We start from the raw sequence: 15238 nt of genomic DNA on the forward strand, positions 1-15238 counted from the left end.
CCGGGAACTTCTCCGCGGTGCTGTCCCGGAGCCCTGGAGGAGGCACATCGGCCGGCTGGGGTCTCCGAGCTGTCCCTGAGCCTCCTCCCCTCTCGGCCTCGTCCCGGCGGCGGCTGCCCCGGGACTCTCCTTTGTGTTGGATGCAGACCCGCGCCCATCGCCCTCGGGGCCCGGCGTGAACGCCGTGATTGCCGGTCCCCCGGCACCCCGTGTGCCCAGCCATGCCCTTCCACCAACGGAGCGTGGAGCCCGCGCGGCTGCACCGGCCCGAGGAGGCGGCGGTGGCCCGGGCTGCGGGCGCGCCGCTCTTCCGCTCGCTGGAGCAGGTCAGCGCGCACACTCTGGTCTGCCTGCTTGCCCAGCTGGCCGACCTGTCGCGCTGCGCCGGCGACATCTTCGGGGAGCTCGAGGGCCAGGCAGCCGCGCTGGGTCACCGCACCGCCGAGCTGCACCGCCGCCTCGACGCCCTGCACGCCACCGCCGCGCGCCTGGACCACCGGCGAGTGAAAATCCGTGAGTGGCTGATGGTCCCTGGGAGGGCACCGTGGCACCGAGACGCTCGGCCAGCTGCTGCCTCCCGCCCCCTGGCGGTCCAGGCTCAGCTCTCCAGCGTCCTCAGGAGCCCACGGGTGGGTGGGTGGGTGAGCTTGGGTGGGGAGGCAGTGCAGGTGGCATGAGAGTGTGACGGGCCCCAATTGTGGCTTTCCTGGAGGTTGCCTTGGTGGAGTGTGCGCCTAGTGTGGCGTTTGGGATGGCTCATCCCATTGCTCTGTCAGTGGGAAGTTGACAGCAGCCACACTGCAAAAACGTGATGGTGTCCTGTCGGAGAAATCAAGGGATATATAGAATGGTATTAGCACTACACTTTAGGAGGATGTGTTTGTGGACAATCTCTGGGGACATGAGCGAGGGTTGGGGTGGCTTGTCACCGCTGGCTGCTGCATATTGTGCAAGTGGGCTTACCTACCAAAGAAAAGCATGCTATCTAAAGTTGAGAATTTTTCCTTTTGGCCTTGGATTTTGTTTCCTTCAAGACTGACCATCAGCTCTTTTTCATTCTGAGGACCTTGACCTTGAGCTGGGATTCTGTTTTTGTCTGGCCCTCTTCAACCCACCAAATTAAGCCTATGGCCTGACATAGTAATCTCCAAGTGCCCATTTCATTTCAGCGGCTTTAACTGGCTCTGATGAATGAAGCGACTGGAATTTCCTGCTGGCCCAAACTGAGAAACTTTCAGTGTGATGTCTGGGTGGTTTCTCCCTTTTCAGTACGGTGAACTCGGTCATGATGCTTAAGAGCAAAGAGTAAATTGGGGATGGTTGATGGATTGCAGGGTGGGAGGGGAGATACTGGTGTAACAACCCACGCCTAGATTTCAGCAGTCCTGCAAGAAACATGGCCTCACTTAGAATCACTTCATACATAATTTGGAGTAGCTCGTTTTCCAGCCTGCTTGAAAACTTGAGTCAGGTTTAACTATCTTGCAGCCTAGGAGCTTGAATTTTCACTAATTTAAATTTACTACACGTTGTTGAAATGCATCTTTCTAGGTTGTATAATTATCATATGATGGCTTACATTTTTTGGATGGCTTTATTTATATTGTGCTAAAAACACATTCTTATAAGCTGTGGACCCAGGAGAGTAGGAGGGGAAGAAGGGGTCAGAGTTTCAAAGTGGCCTAATAGTTTGTTGGGGACATAATCAGATATAATTAGTTCCTGTGGATGGAGACCTCGTGCATAAGGATATAGTGTCACTGTCAACCTGATAATCCTGTTTGTTTCTGTGCCCTTTTCATGCAGGGTGTGTGTACCTGGGTGGATGAGAATTTCATCCTTGACGTGCAATGTAGTGAGGCAGATCTAGCTGCTGGGTAAACAAATCTAAGGGAAGTAAACAAAATAAAGGGGACACACTCTAGTGCATGGAATGGAGTGTGGCCCCAATCTGCAATTGCAAAACAAGGCCAGTTACAATTTTTAAACTAAAATGTAGAAAAGTAAACAATAGTCCTTGATGTTAAAATTCTGTCTTTGCTAGTTTTGTTTTGCGTTTAAATCTATTTCCTCCTTTGCTTGCTCCTCCTTCCACACACCCTTTTTCTTTTAGATAGTTTCATGTAGGCCAGACCGGCCTTGAACCTGCCTCCAATGCTGTTAACATGCAAAGATGTCACCTCCATACCCACCCCCCCTCCAATAAGCTATACTGCTCTGAATTCTCTCTAAAGTTGTTCTTGTAGTGACTGAAGTAATTCTCTTCTAAGTTTTAATGAGCATGTTATCTTAAATGACTTTAATTTCCGTCATGAGAGAAGGCTTTAACAAAAATAATTACTCCTGAGACCATAGGTGTGTATATATACAAAAAGATGAGTTGTTAAACACATTATTAGATTTGGCCACATCTTTGCACACAACTTTTTTTATATGTTAATAAGCAAGGAGTCACCTATACATTCATCCTACCTAGTATCTGCAGGATTCTTTGAAACAACAATTCCTTGCCTAGCACAGTGGCTCATACCTGCAATTCCAGCATGTGGAGGATGCTGGCTTTGAACTCTGAGCTCTAGGACTAAAGGTGTCACCTTGGACCTTTTAAAGCAGGTCTTCCAAGTCACATCCTCCATTGTGGACTTTTGCACTGGAATTGACTATAGATGCCTCTGATTTCATGAACCCATAACCAGAGACAAAATCCAGCCTGAAAAACTTGAAACCCTGAGGGCTAGAGCCGATATCTTTGATTGGCTTGCTTGCTGACCAGTGTGTGTGTAGTTTCCCTTTAGGAGTGTTTGGAAATAAGAATCAAATCATAGACACATTCGTGAACTGTTTGGGCTGCCTATGAACCTTAATTTCTTCTGTCTTGTAAGACAAACTGTTGCTCAGTCTCCCATGGAGAAAGTAACAGACTTCAGCAGCACAAATGGAAGAGGGCCAGGAGCCAGTCCATTCATGGCTGCCGGTGTCTGCCCTCAGGTGAGATGCCAGTGAAACAATTTGAACAACGCAGACTGTTTGCAACACTAGATCAGCATGTTAGGCCCATGGGCCAATCCTGCTGACCTCAGTATTATGGGGAGTATTTCTCCAGGCTTGCCAATCTTCAAATATCATAGATAGGAAGTCTTACAAAACTTGAGAAAAGTACATATTACTGTTCTTCCCATGCCCAGGGAAGACTCCTCTGATGATCCCATGTTGGGGAAAGTGGTCCCACAAATCCAGTATAGATGTTGTGATGGTCATTCTTGGTTGTCAACTTGACTTCATCTGGAGTTAACTAAAACTCAAGCCTCTGGGTACACCTGTGAGAGATTTTTTTTCTTAAGTCATGTGAAGGGGGAAGACCTACTTTTAATCCAGATCTTTGGAGGTTGGCAGATCCACCTTTAATCTGGATAACAGCCATTGTTAGACCAGCTGGACCACAGCTCACACACCATTCTAGTAAACCCTGTGTGTGTGTGTTCATTCTGTCAGTTCTGTTTCTCAAAAGAACCCCCAAGTCATACAGACCTTAACACTGCATTTCCAAGGCACTGAAGTTGAGTCTTTTACACCTACTTCCTTCAGCCATCCAGCAAGCTGCTCTGAGCCAAGGGTGTGGCAGCATTTTATTTTATAGATCTTAGTACAGTGGTTAGAATATATTTAAAAATTTTAAAAGACATTTAATGTGTGTGTGTGTTTGTGTGTGTGTGTGTGTGTGTGTGTGTGTGTGTGTGTGTATACACATGTCACAGCACATGTGAGGGAGTCTGAGAACAACTTACTGGAGTGATTTCTCCTACCTTGTGAGACCCACAGATCAAACTCAAGTCTCTTGTGTTCACTGAATCATTTCATTGCTTCTGTTTCTGTGAAAGTAAAACTTAGTTTTGCTGCTGACAAAATATGGATTTATTGAAAATAGTAACAAGAGATAGAAATATGAATAGTTATGTCTGGGCTCTGTTAGCAATCAAGAAATTTTCTGTGTAGAGCTAAAATACTCAAAGGAGTGGCCATGTTTTATTAAGGCCTGTGGAAGTGTGCTCCCCACTCTCCTACTTAGGATTTGACTTGGGGCATGTTAGGAAATGTTCTACCACTGAGCTGTATCCCCAGACCATTTTTTATTTTTAAATGCTGACACAGAATTTCTATAGGTTGTCCATGGCCCGGACTCACTTTGTAACCTTTGAACTATTCTGCCCCAGACTTTCAAGTAGCTGGAATTATGGGCCTGTGGCTTTGTCTCAAAAATAGTTTTACTGGGACACAATTCCCCCTGGATTCACCCATTTCCAGTGTATAGTCAATGGGTGTTGTGAATTCCGAGATGTGTGGCATGACCACAGTCTATTTTGTCACATTTCCATGATCCTGAAAGAACTCCATCACTGGGAGTCCTTCTCCCTTTCCTCTTGACCTTCCTACCTCCAGGCCACTGCAAATCTGCTTTCTGCTTCTGTAGATTGACTGCTCCGAGCATTCCAGACAAGGGTCCTCATGCAGTCTGTGTCTTTGTCCAGCTTCCTTTAAGAAGCATGTTTCCCAGGTTCACCATTTGCTCCTTCCCATAACTAACAAGCACACTCCTGTGAAGTCTAATGTGTATTAAAAGCCTGTCATTCAGCTTCCTTATGTGATTCCAAAACCACATGAAATAGAAAGACAAGGCTGTATTTTCAGGTCTATTTTATAGATGAGAGGAAATGCAAATCCTAGGGGCTAACAAAGGGCGTTAATAAACAGGACAGAGTGAGACTCATGATTTCTGCTCTGAGCGCTTTTCAGTTTGTCTTAGTGGGACTGGGAATGTAGCTCAGTGGTGTCTTGCTTGCCCATCAAGCATGAAGCCCTGGCTTTAGTCCCCGACCATGAATGTAGTGGCACATGCCTGAAATCCAGCCCTTGGGAGAGAGAAGAAGGAAGATCAGAAATGGAAGAGCAGTCTAGGCTACATAGTGAGCTTGAGGCCAGCCTGGGCTACCCAAAACCCTGTCTCAAGAACAACCAAGAACTTCTTGGGTGCATATGAAGTCCTATTTAAAGAGAGTAGGGAAAGGTAACTTGTTAGCATTTTAAAGTAATAGTTCTAGAATGACAGTTCTCCCTGCCACCTTTAAATTCTAGAAACATTGAGAAGAGCCGTGCTACCTAACCACTGGGACATCCTTTACAATGTGGTGTGAGCCTCTCCTGTTCATTCATACACAGCGGGCCTGGTAGGCTCTCTATAATTTTTAGGTTTGAGATGAATAGTGTTGACGATGGATGGCCAGGTGGGGGTGCAGCCTAGTGGTGGGTCACACATTTGGCATGCACATGGCTCTATTTGTCTCTAGCAGTTGGCTTCCCTCTGAAAAGGGTAGCTTGTTGGCAGAAAGATTGTATAGGCATTGTCTTTGTGTAAGCAGGTCTAAGAATTTGGTAGACAGTGTGGGCTAGTGCTTGAGCGCAGTGTTCTAGGTGGTAGTTGCCTCATCCTGTCGGTGGACCGTCATCCTCTGACCTAACCAGCAGTTGGTTGATGTCAGTGTGAATAGTGTCCTTCTTCCTCAGAATGAATCTCTGCAGTGTGTGTGGCAATGGACTAAAGACACTGGAGAAAAGACAGTGAAGATGTTGACTTCATTGAACTTCTAAGAACTTCAAGGTGGTAGCTCGCCCTTAAATGTGTGTCGCGTAAACTTGGCACAAGCCTTGCGTTCATTGCAGCTTACCATGTACTACAGAGGTGTTGGTGGAAGTATGGTCTCCTCCCGCCTTTATCTGAGGAGAGTTCTTAAATTTTTAAACAGAAACCAACAGTAACTGAGTGGGCAGACTGTGCCATTAGGTTAAGCAGCCTGTGTGAGATCAAGCAATTTTTATTTTCTATGTTCCCGTCCTTAAGAATTGCCTGCCTAGCCTGGCGTTGGTGGCACATGCTTTTAACCCCAGCGCTTGGGAGGCAGAGGCAGGTAGATCTCTGAGTTCAAGGCCAGCTTGTTCTACAGAGCTAGTTCTAGGATAGGACAGGCTCCAAAACAATACAGAGAAACCCTGTCTTGGAAAACCAAAAAAAAAAAAAAAAAAAAAAAAAAGAATTGCCGGCCTATGCTTGGTGTGGTGGTTCATGCCTTTAATCTCAACATGTGGGAGGCACAGGCTGGTAGATCTCTGTGAGTTCAAAGCCAGCCTGGCCTACATAATGAGTTCCAGGACTACATAGAAAAACTCTGTCTTAAAAATAAGTAAATACTAATACTTGCCTGCCGAGTCTAGAAGCACATACCTGGTGATAGATGTAGAGGCTGGAAGATAAATTCAAGGCTAGCCTGGGCTGTATAAGACCCTGTCTCAGTAGAAGAGGAGAAAGAAATCTCCTTTTAGATTTTTTTTTTTTTGTTTTGTTTTTGAGACAGGGTTTCTCTGTGGCTTTGGAGCCTGTCCTGGAACTAGCTCTGTAGACCGGGCTGGCTTTGAACTCAGAGAAATTCACCTGTTTCTGCCTCCCAAGTGATGGGACTAAAGACATGCACTACCAATGCCTGGCTTCTCTGTTTAGATTCTTAAGCTAAAAGATTAAGTATTCATGATTAAAAGGAGTATTTCCATCACCATTTTATTTATTTGTTTTTTATTTGCAGTGTGAGGAAGAAACCAGGGCCTTCTGAGTTACATTCCCAGTCTCAGGATGTATTTCATTTGCTAGTTGGCATGTGGATGTGTGGCTATTCACATGCTCAGAAGTTAAGTCGTTTTCTAAACATTAGGCAAGTACCTGTTTCAAGTTCATGCGTGCTCTACCCATAGAACATTCGCTTTCTTCCCCAGATATAAAGTGCCAGGGTCATTATGGAAAGAGGCCTGTGTTTAAATGCATTTGCCACATGCTCAGGTTAGTAAGAAGGGAGTTAAGTGTTGAATTAGGAGGGTGTGTCCTTGGTTTCAAGACTGAAGTCTACTCCCTGATTTTTGGGACACAATGCCTGGGAAGTATATGAAGCCTTCAGCGATGACGTAGTGTGACGATGTAGAAAAACCCTCATGTTAATTACTTTTGTCTGTATGTGTTGTTTTAGGATGGGAAGTAATAAATGAAGCATTTTACACATTAATTCAAAATTTTTTATTTTTTGAGACAGGGTTTCTCTATGTAGCCTTGGCTGTCTTGGATCAGGCTGGCTTCAAAACATATGGAGCTCTACCTGCCTCTGCCTCCTGATTTCTGGGATTAAAGACATAAAGACATATGTCACCATCGCCTGTCTTTATTTTTAATTTTGAGGTGTGTATGTGTGCTTAATATTTTGGAAGAAGATTTTAAAACAGAAAAGTAAGGCACTATATTACTTTTGCTTTATATAAATGTCTTTTTTAAAGAAAAAATTTAATTCATATATATATAGTGTGAGAGTGTATGCCACACATATGTGGGTACCTGCAGAGCCCAGAAGTCTTGGATGCCTTGGAACTCTAATTCCTAGTAGTGTGACATGAGTGTTGGGAATGGAGCTTCAGTCCTTTGGAAGAACTGTCATTTTTGCAGACTTTAAAGATCTTTAAAAAAAAAAAGTTACTGGGTATGATGGTGCATACTGGCAGTCCTAGCACTTCCAAGGCTGAACCAAGGGGATTCCTGCATATTTAGAGCCAGTCTTGTTACAGAATTAGACCCTGTTTCAAAAGCTGTTTCTTTCTTCCTTTTTTTTTTTTTTTTTTTCAGTTTCATATATCCGAGGCTGGCATCAAGCTCTGTATATAGCAGATGACCCTGAACTTGTAATTTTCATGCTTACACCTCCCAAGTGCTGGAATTCTGGGATTGAACCCAAGTTTTGGTGCATGCCAGACTAATCCTCTACCAACTCAGCTACTTCATTCCCTGCTTCCCCCCCCAAAAAAAAGTCAAATTTTAAGTAAAATATAAGATGTCTTGCAACTAACACAGAGGCCTAGGAACTTGCTTATTTAATTTTGTTGCTGCTCAAGTTGGTTTATAGCTTAGCACAAATGAATTGTGCAGAAATTGAAATTCAAAATTAACAGACATGTGGATGGCCATGTAACTTCTGTGTACTGCTTTCATTATTCTCTCTCTCTCTCTCTCTCTCTCTCTCTCTCTCTCTCTCTCTCTCTCTCTGTCCCCTCCCTCCCCATCCCTACCCCATTTCTTTTTGACAGGGTCTCAAGTAGTTTAGATTGGCCTAGAATTCTTGATCCTCCTGCCTCGATTCCCAGGCTGGGATCTCAGGCATGCACCACCATGCCTGGCTCCTGGTGGCCCACGTTTCTCACAGTGTTTGCTGTGGCAGTGTTTTGGAAAAATGTGCATGGGGAGTTGGAGCTTGTCTCTCAGTGAACTCCCAAGGAAAGGGCATGGAGGTCCCAGGCTTTATTCCCTTTCCTTGTGAAATAGTGACATGTTCCCACAATAGGAGGAAATAGGGGCTAAAGGGCTCGTCAAAGGAAGAGGACAGCCACATGTTGGCTCCATGAGAAGGGCTGGCAGTCTAGGCTGAGCTTGAACCTGTATGAGACACAAAATCCAGCCTCTTCAAGCAGGGTGTGTCTCGGGTCAGCCTGCTCTAACATTGGGTGGTACATTTTCAATACTGCAAATGATGACATTCCTTCGTCAGAGAAGGGAAACTAGAGAGAGAAATGTGTCTAAACCAGTGGACTGCTTGCTTAGCATACTGCAGGCCAGCACTTGAGAGGTAGAGGTGGGAAGAGGAGGGATTCAAGGCTACCATTGGCTACATAAAGGGTTAAAGGGCCAACTTGGATGACAAAAGACTGTCTAAAAAACAAAAAGTCGGTCATCTATTTTGAAATATAAAAGACCCTGTATTAAAAAGGGTTTTTGGTCTCTTTAAAAAATGTGTGTGTGTGTGTGTGTGTGTGTGTGTGTGTGTGTGTGTGTGTGCATTTGTGTGTGCATGCAGTCTGCAGGAGCCTGTTCTCTCCTGCCATGAATTTCAGTTCCAGGGCTCAGGTCACGAATTTGGGTAGCAAGTACTTTCACCCACTAAGCCATCTTGCTGTCCACCCCCCTAAACCCAGTAATGTCCTAGCAGATGGGCACATGTGAGACCAGTATGCACCGTTTAGTGAGAACCCTGGCACACAGTTGACATTCCGCATTTGCTGCTTTTGCCTTGGTGACAGGACAACTGAGGTAGTAACTGTGTACACATTCATGTCCCTGTGTCACCACTGATGGTTGGTACAGGAGGCTGGGCTACTGCCTCTTGGAAGATGAGAGCTAACCAATCCAGAGGAGAGCTAGTGGGAGAGATAAATGTGAAAATGGTACCCATTCGAAATCAAAGCATCCTGCACAGCTTCTGGGAGCGGCTGTAGTCTGTGTCAGGAATGGGGGTAGGGCTTGCTTTCTGTCTTACACACGCTTGAGCTTGGGGGCTGGGACTGCCAGCTCCTCTCCTGGAACCCTCACGTGGATGTCCTTTTTCTTTCTCAGGCTCTCCTCCATTTCCCCTCATTGTGGGAACTGGGAAGTGGTCTCAGTTCCCATCGAGCTTCTTAACTGTGGAAGAACCCCCTCCCTGAAAAGCCTCACTGCCTGGGTGGCTGGTCTTGGGTTTCTCTTGGGTCCTCTGTCCAAGCTCCATTCCCTGGTTCCACTCGGCACTGGCTGCTCAGCCTCTGCTCTTCTGGGGCCTTTTGGAGTCACTAGGACCATTTCATTCATCTCCTTGTTTCCCACACGGTCTGAGTCATAAGCAATCACCCGGGCTCTGCTAAAAAACAGATTCTCAGACCCCGCCCCTGGAGATTCTGAATCAGAGGCTGGGTTGAGGCCAGGAACAGCCTGGGCCAACAAGGCCTCCAGGTGATTGTGATAAACCAAGTTTTGGAAATAGCAGGCTGTTGTGTATTAGGCATCTGTCCAGGTGGTAGAGCGGTTACCCATTCATGGAGCTCATTGTCGAGATAGTGCCTTCTGGATCCCAAAGTGCATCAGACAGTAACCCTTTTGTTGTTGTTTCTTTGTATTTGAGTTGGGATCTGGCTAAGTAGCACAGTCTTCCCAGAACCTCAAGATCCTCCTCCTGCAAGTGCAAGCCTTATACTAGTTCTAGAAGAGCTGTTCTGAATTAGAAATGGCCAATTTTAGGGGACACTTGCCTCAAAAGACCCGTTGTAGGTTGTGGGATGGTGGCACTCCCTGGAGTACAAAGTTATGACGTGAAACATTTGCAACATATCTTCTTCTAAAAATTATGATTTAAAAATAAGCAGAAGCCAGGTGTGCTGGCACATACCTGTAACCCTGGAATCTGGGAGGTAGAGCCGGAGGACCAGCAAGGACATCCTGCACTATTAAATAGACATCTTTTGTAAAACAAAGCAAACACACTGGAAAATATGAGACACCCTCACCCTTACCCCCACCCCCAGGAGCTTAGGACGCCTCTCTTGGCAGTTTTAGGCATCCACCTGAGGATGCAGACCGAGAATTGGAGGAATTGAATTAAGTAGGCTCTCTGATGCATAATCGGATTATGCCTGGCCACAGGAGTCACAGTTGAGGTGGAAGTTTTCCTGAGGATGCTCCCAGCTGACCATCTGGCTGCTGGACTATATACAGATGAGGAAACCAGCCTTTCTCAGGATATACGGTGTTCTAATTAATCAGCTGGTGGACTCTGGAGTAGCAGGCCACAATGACACAGCGCTGAGGTTTCTGGAGATCGGTGTGCAACTCGGATAGCCATAGCATGGATTTTCATTGAGTTTATTGAGTAGGCAGCACACTTACAGTGTCCACCAAATATACTTGAAAGGGCATTTGGAGGGAAGTGTCACTCCTGCTGATCACCTACTGCCTTGTCCCTCCAGCCCTTTGCCAGGCCTACACATTCATTGCTTTTCTTGTATCTTTCCAAGAATTCACACAAACAGGAAACTGATGTTTCCCCTGTACTGTCCATGCACAGAATTTCAGGGTTTGCCTTATCTTTTTCATGGTTCTTCTATATGTCTTTTAGTTGGTTTCTAAAAATTAACTACTTTTTAATCATATTTGCAAATTCCAGATCAATTTTATTGTTAAAATATCCAATTGAATTGGGGGGGGGAGAAGATAAAATTTAGATAGATTGCTAAATTCCTTATTAAAATTTTGAAAATTGTTAATGCTTTGGCTTTTAGGTCTACTTAAAGAGGAGCTTCTGAAGAGATGATTGAGCATTTCCGGCATTAAAGGATATGCGGGGAGGGAATAATTTTGTTGATGGAGAACTTGCCAGCATGTCTTTTATCTGGATATTCCAATATGGAGCATGAGTTTCTTATGTGGGATGGAGTAATAGTGATCTAGGATTTGGTGTGGTGGGTTTTACTATGAGATAGTGAGCTAGAGTTTGAAACATAAATGCAATGGCTCACAAGGTCTGCCTGTTGACTGCAGTGTCTTAGGTGGTTTCATGATGATGAAGCACGGCAGACACAGGAAGCAGGCAGATGTGGTCAGTCCTTGGAGTTACTTTCTTTAGTTGTTAACCTGAGATCAACCCAAGATAAAAAGTTTGTGTTGATTTTGTTCAGAAAACAGAATCAGGGTGGGGCATTTTAATCCCAGCACCTGGGAGGCAGAGGCAGGCAGATCTCTGAGTTCCAGGATAGCCAGGGCTACACAGAGAAAACTTGTCTTGAAAAACCAAAATAACAAACAAACAAACAAAAACATTATCAACAAGTCTGGACTCAGAAGCAATTTGGGGTTACACACCCTACCTTTTTTGTTTGTTTGTTATTTGCTTTTTGAGACAGGGTTTCTCTGTATTGCTTTGGAGCCTGCCCTGGAACTAGCTCTGTAGACTAGGCTGGCCTTGAACTCACAGAGATCAGCCTGCCTCTGCCTTCTTCGTGCTGGAATTAAAGGTGTGCACCACCAACGCTCGGTTGTCTACTTTTTCTAATGAAAAGAAAATGAAGTCAACTCTGATGGGTATGTCTGTGAGCCCAGCCTTCAGAAGTCTGATGCAGTAGAAGCATGTGTTGGAGGCCTACATGGTGCGATTCTGTCTCAAAAAAAAAAAAAAAAAAAAAAAAAAAAAAAAAATAGGCAAAGTTAATGTAAAAGTTTTTTGTCTTAGAAAACATATTTCTGATTTGAATATTAATGTATATTCACCCTAAATTTTAGTCCAGTGAAACAGAAGAAGCAAAGAATACAAAAAAATGACACTGGAGAATATTGCTGTTTGTACACACACACACACATGTTAACATCTTCATATTTATTGAACTATAGCTATTAGTAGTCTGTCTGTCTGTCCACCTATGGAATCTAAGACCTTGCACATGCTAGACACACTATCATGAACATTGCCATTGGCCCAGTTGGTCACATTTTAAACCCCATTCTCTGTACATAATTTTCAGTTCTGATTGTTCAACCCCTAGCCTGTATTGTCAGAATTTCCTCTTATCACAAACTCCTAGAGGTTGCCTTAAGTAGGAGAAGCACTGACAATCTTTGATGCTCTGGGAGCCCAAGCGTTCATCCCGGCTGTGGTTGGGGGGGAAAGCTATGGCTGTCCAACTGAGTTTGAGAAGTTCCTTTCCAGGTGCTTGGTTCTCTGTGATCCGATAATTACACTCATGATATAGAGACTAGGATGATGTCTACCTGAGAACTATCTGTAGACACTTGCTAAATCTTGGGGTTTACACTGTCTTCTGGAAAAGCCAATCGTTTCCATGTCTAGGATCACCTCCTCAGGAGGACAGTGCTGTGTCTTGCCGGTTTTTAACAGTTGTCTTCTCATTCATTTTGGGTCCAGTGGAGGAATGTTCCTGCAGGATGAGCATATTATAATGTCACTTCTTCTTTCCAGTTATCTTTCTCCTTTTCCCTCACAAACAGGATAAACTGAGTTGGGGCTATCCCTGAGCAGGAGGGTAATTACCAAACCCCCATAAGGTAGTGGGCCAAAACCAAACAAACAACAATAACAAAAGGACTAAAGGAAAAAGCAAATAAACATTCCCTTCTCCCTTCATCAGAGTGGCAATTAGACATCTGTCTCCAGTGTGCTCAGCTTGATTGGAGCCTCCTTTGTCAACGTGTGTGTGTGTGTGTGTGTGTGTGTGTGTGTGTGTGTGTGTTTATTTTGATTTAGTTCAAGAAGATTTTTAAAACAGAGGGCTGCCAAGTGTCTCTTGTCTCCAGCTCTTGGTCTTGTTTTCTTGATAGCCTTAGATCTCTTAAATGCAGAAGAGCTTAGCTGAAAAGTACTGGGTACAGAGGGATGGGGGAGTGTGGGCTAATTACCATGGTAAAGGATGAAGCTGTGTAAAAGGGTTAGGAAAGATGGCTATCTAGCCTATTAGTACTTCTCATATAATCTGAACATAGTATTTACAAACTACATAGCCCAATTATAATACCGTTAATGTATTTTAATGTTTTAAGGTACCATCTATAACTAATAAGCATATTGATTATGTGCCCATTCATTTAGCTTAACACCCCTGCCTTTTAGTGATGACAAAAATCGTGGCACAGAAATGTAAATTTGTCCACATGTGACTTGGCTTGTTTGGAGAGCTGAGTTCTCAGCTCTGTAATGAGTTTGGATGTTTTATTTGTGTGCCTGTGTCCGGTGGTACCCATGAGAGACTGACTCCTGTGCCAAGATGCTCCTGTCTCGTACATGAAATGGAACATTTCCCTTCAAAATAACTTTTGATCCTCCTGCCTCTGCCTCTCAAGTGCTGGGATCACAAGCTTGCTGTGCCTGGTATTCTTGGTATCTTTAAACAGGGTCTTATTCTATAACCCGTGTAGCCTTGAATTTAGTGCATAGCTCTGGCTGGCTTGGAGCTTCTGGTGATCCTCCTGCCTCAACTTCCCAAGTGCTGAGATTATAGGTATATGCCAATATGCCCAGCTTGTATTTATTTTCCCCAAACTTCTCAGTTCACTGTGATGTTGAAAAGCATCCGAGTTAAGCTAGGACTTAGTACGCATTTTCTATTTTGCTTTGAATCTTTAAAATTATCGTGCCAGTTGTCCAATAGCATATGGCCCTGGGGACAAATCAGTAGCCCGTGTGACCATGCTGTTGTGAATCTACAGAGAAGGAACCAAGTTTGTCTGCTTCTTTTCACTGCACTAGAAGACAGTCTAGCCTCCAAACACGGAGTCTTTGTTAGTGCTTCCCGCCCTGGCCTCTTTTCCTCTGCCAGGCATTCATGGTCAGGGTCAGAAGACAGGAGTCACAGGAACAAATCCAATTTCAGGCTTGTTTTTGGTTAAGCGATATGCTAAGGTTAAAAAATTCTCCTACCCTTTCTCTCCCCAGACCCACTACATTCAAATACTGGGATTCTGGTTCTACTTGGTAGTTAGTGAGTGGGGGACCAGGAACATTAATAGAGCTAGGTCCCCAGTGTGTCCTCCACCCCATCTGCCCCCTCCCCTTCTCTCCTCTCACCCCTCCCCCTTCTCTCTTTTTAAGACAGTGTTACCTGTAGCCCAGGCTGACCTCAAACTTGCTGTATAGCCATGATGACTCTTACCCCACCTCTGGAATGCTATATTTCAGGTATTTTTCACCATACCCAGTTTACAAAGTGTTGGGTATCAAATCCAGGACCTCTCGAATGCTAGGCAAGCACTCTACTAACTGAGCTGTAATCCTGTTCTCTGTTTCTGTTGTTGGTGAGAAATACCATTAACTGCTTGGTTAAGAGAATTGTGACCAAGTGTGGTCCTGGAACCAGGTGATCTACCAGATTCTACCCACCCCTGATGCACTGAATCTGAATCTTGGGTCTGGACCCTGCAGACTTCCTTCCTGCCCACAGCCACCTAGGTGATGTGGGTGCATCCCAGGGTTTGAAAATGATGTCTGCAGATAGCCCAAGGCTGTAGGAGTGAATCAGCTTAGAGCTCTTAGCATCCAGACTGGCTGTACTTGGGATAGGCTGGAGCTACCAATACTCAAATCCCAGCAGTTTCTCAAAGGAGCTGCCCCTGGGTCAGCAGGATATGGGCTTGAGAAGGAACAGTAGGAGTCTTGCTGGACAGTAGGAGGTGCAGCTGGTGGATCTCTCTGTTTGGGCATTAGTAACCTGGCCTCGGGGCTTGCCCTTTAGTCTGGGAGCTAGGGTAACTTCTCTTTTCCCAGGAACTTCAAACAGCATCTAGGAGTAGGGAGGTGATTCAACCCAACCACAGGGCAGGGATGGACTTTTGGAACAAAACCCCAGGAGGAAG

The 15238-nt window shown here is 45.0% G+C and overlaps 1 protein-coding gene across 4 annotated transcripts in view; it reads left to right on the forward strand.

Moving 5' to 3' along the window:
* Positions 1 to 51: 51 nt before the first annotated feature.
* Nhsl1 (NHS like 1) overlaps positions 52 to 15238 on the forward strand; it is a 208719-nt gene continuing 193532 nt past the window's right edge. For all 4 annotated transcript variants that reach the window (XM_051175333.1, XM_051175334.1, XM_051175336.1 and 1 more), the window contains exon 1: positions 52 to 513. In XM_051175333.1, the coding sequence (XP_051031290.1) occupies positions 222 to 513 (292 nt within the window). In that variant the 5' untranslated portion in view covers positions 52 to 221. The remainder of the gene's footprint in view (positions 514 to 15238) is intronic.

Source organism: Phodopus roborovskii, unplaced genomic scaffold (assembly GCF_943737965.1).
Source record: "Phodopus roborovskii unplaced genomic scaffold, PHOROB, whole genome shotgun sequence".
In the NCBI taxonomy this organism is placed as follows: Eukaryota; Metazoa; Chordata; class Mammalia; order Rodentia; family Cricetidae; genus Phodopus; species Phodopus roborovskii.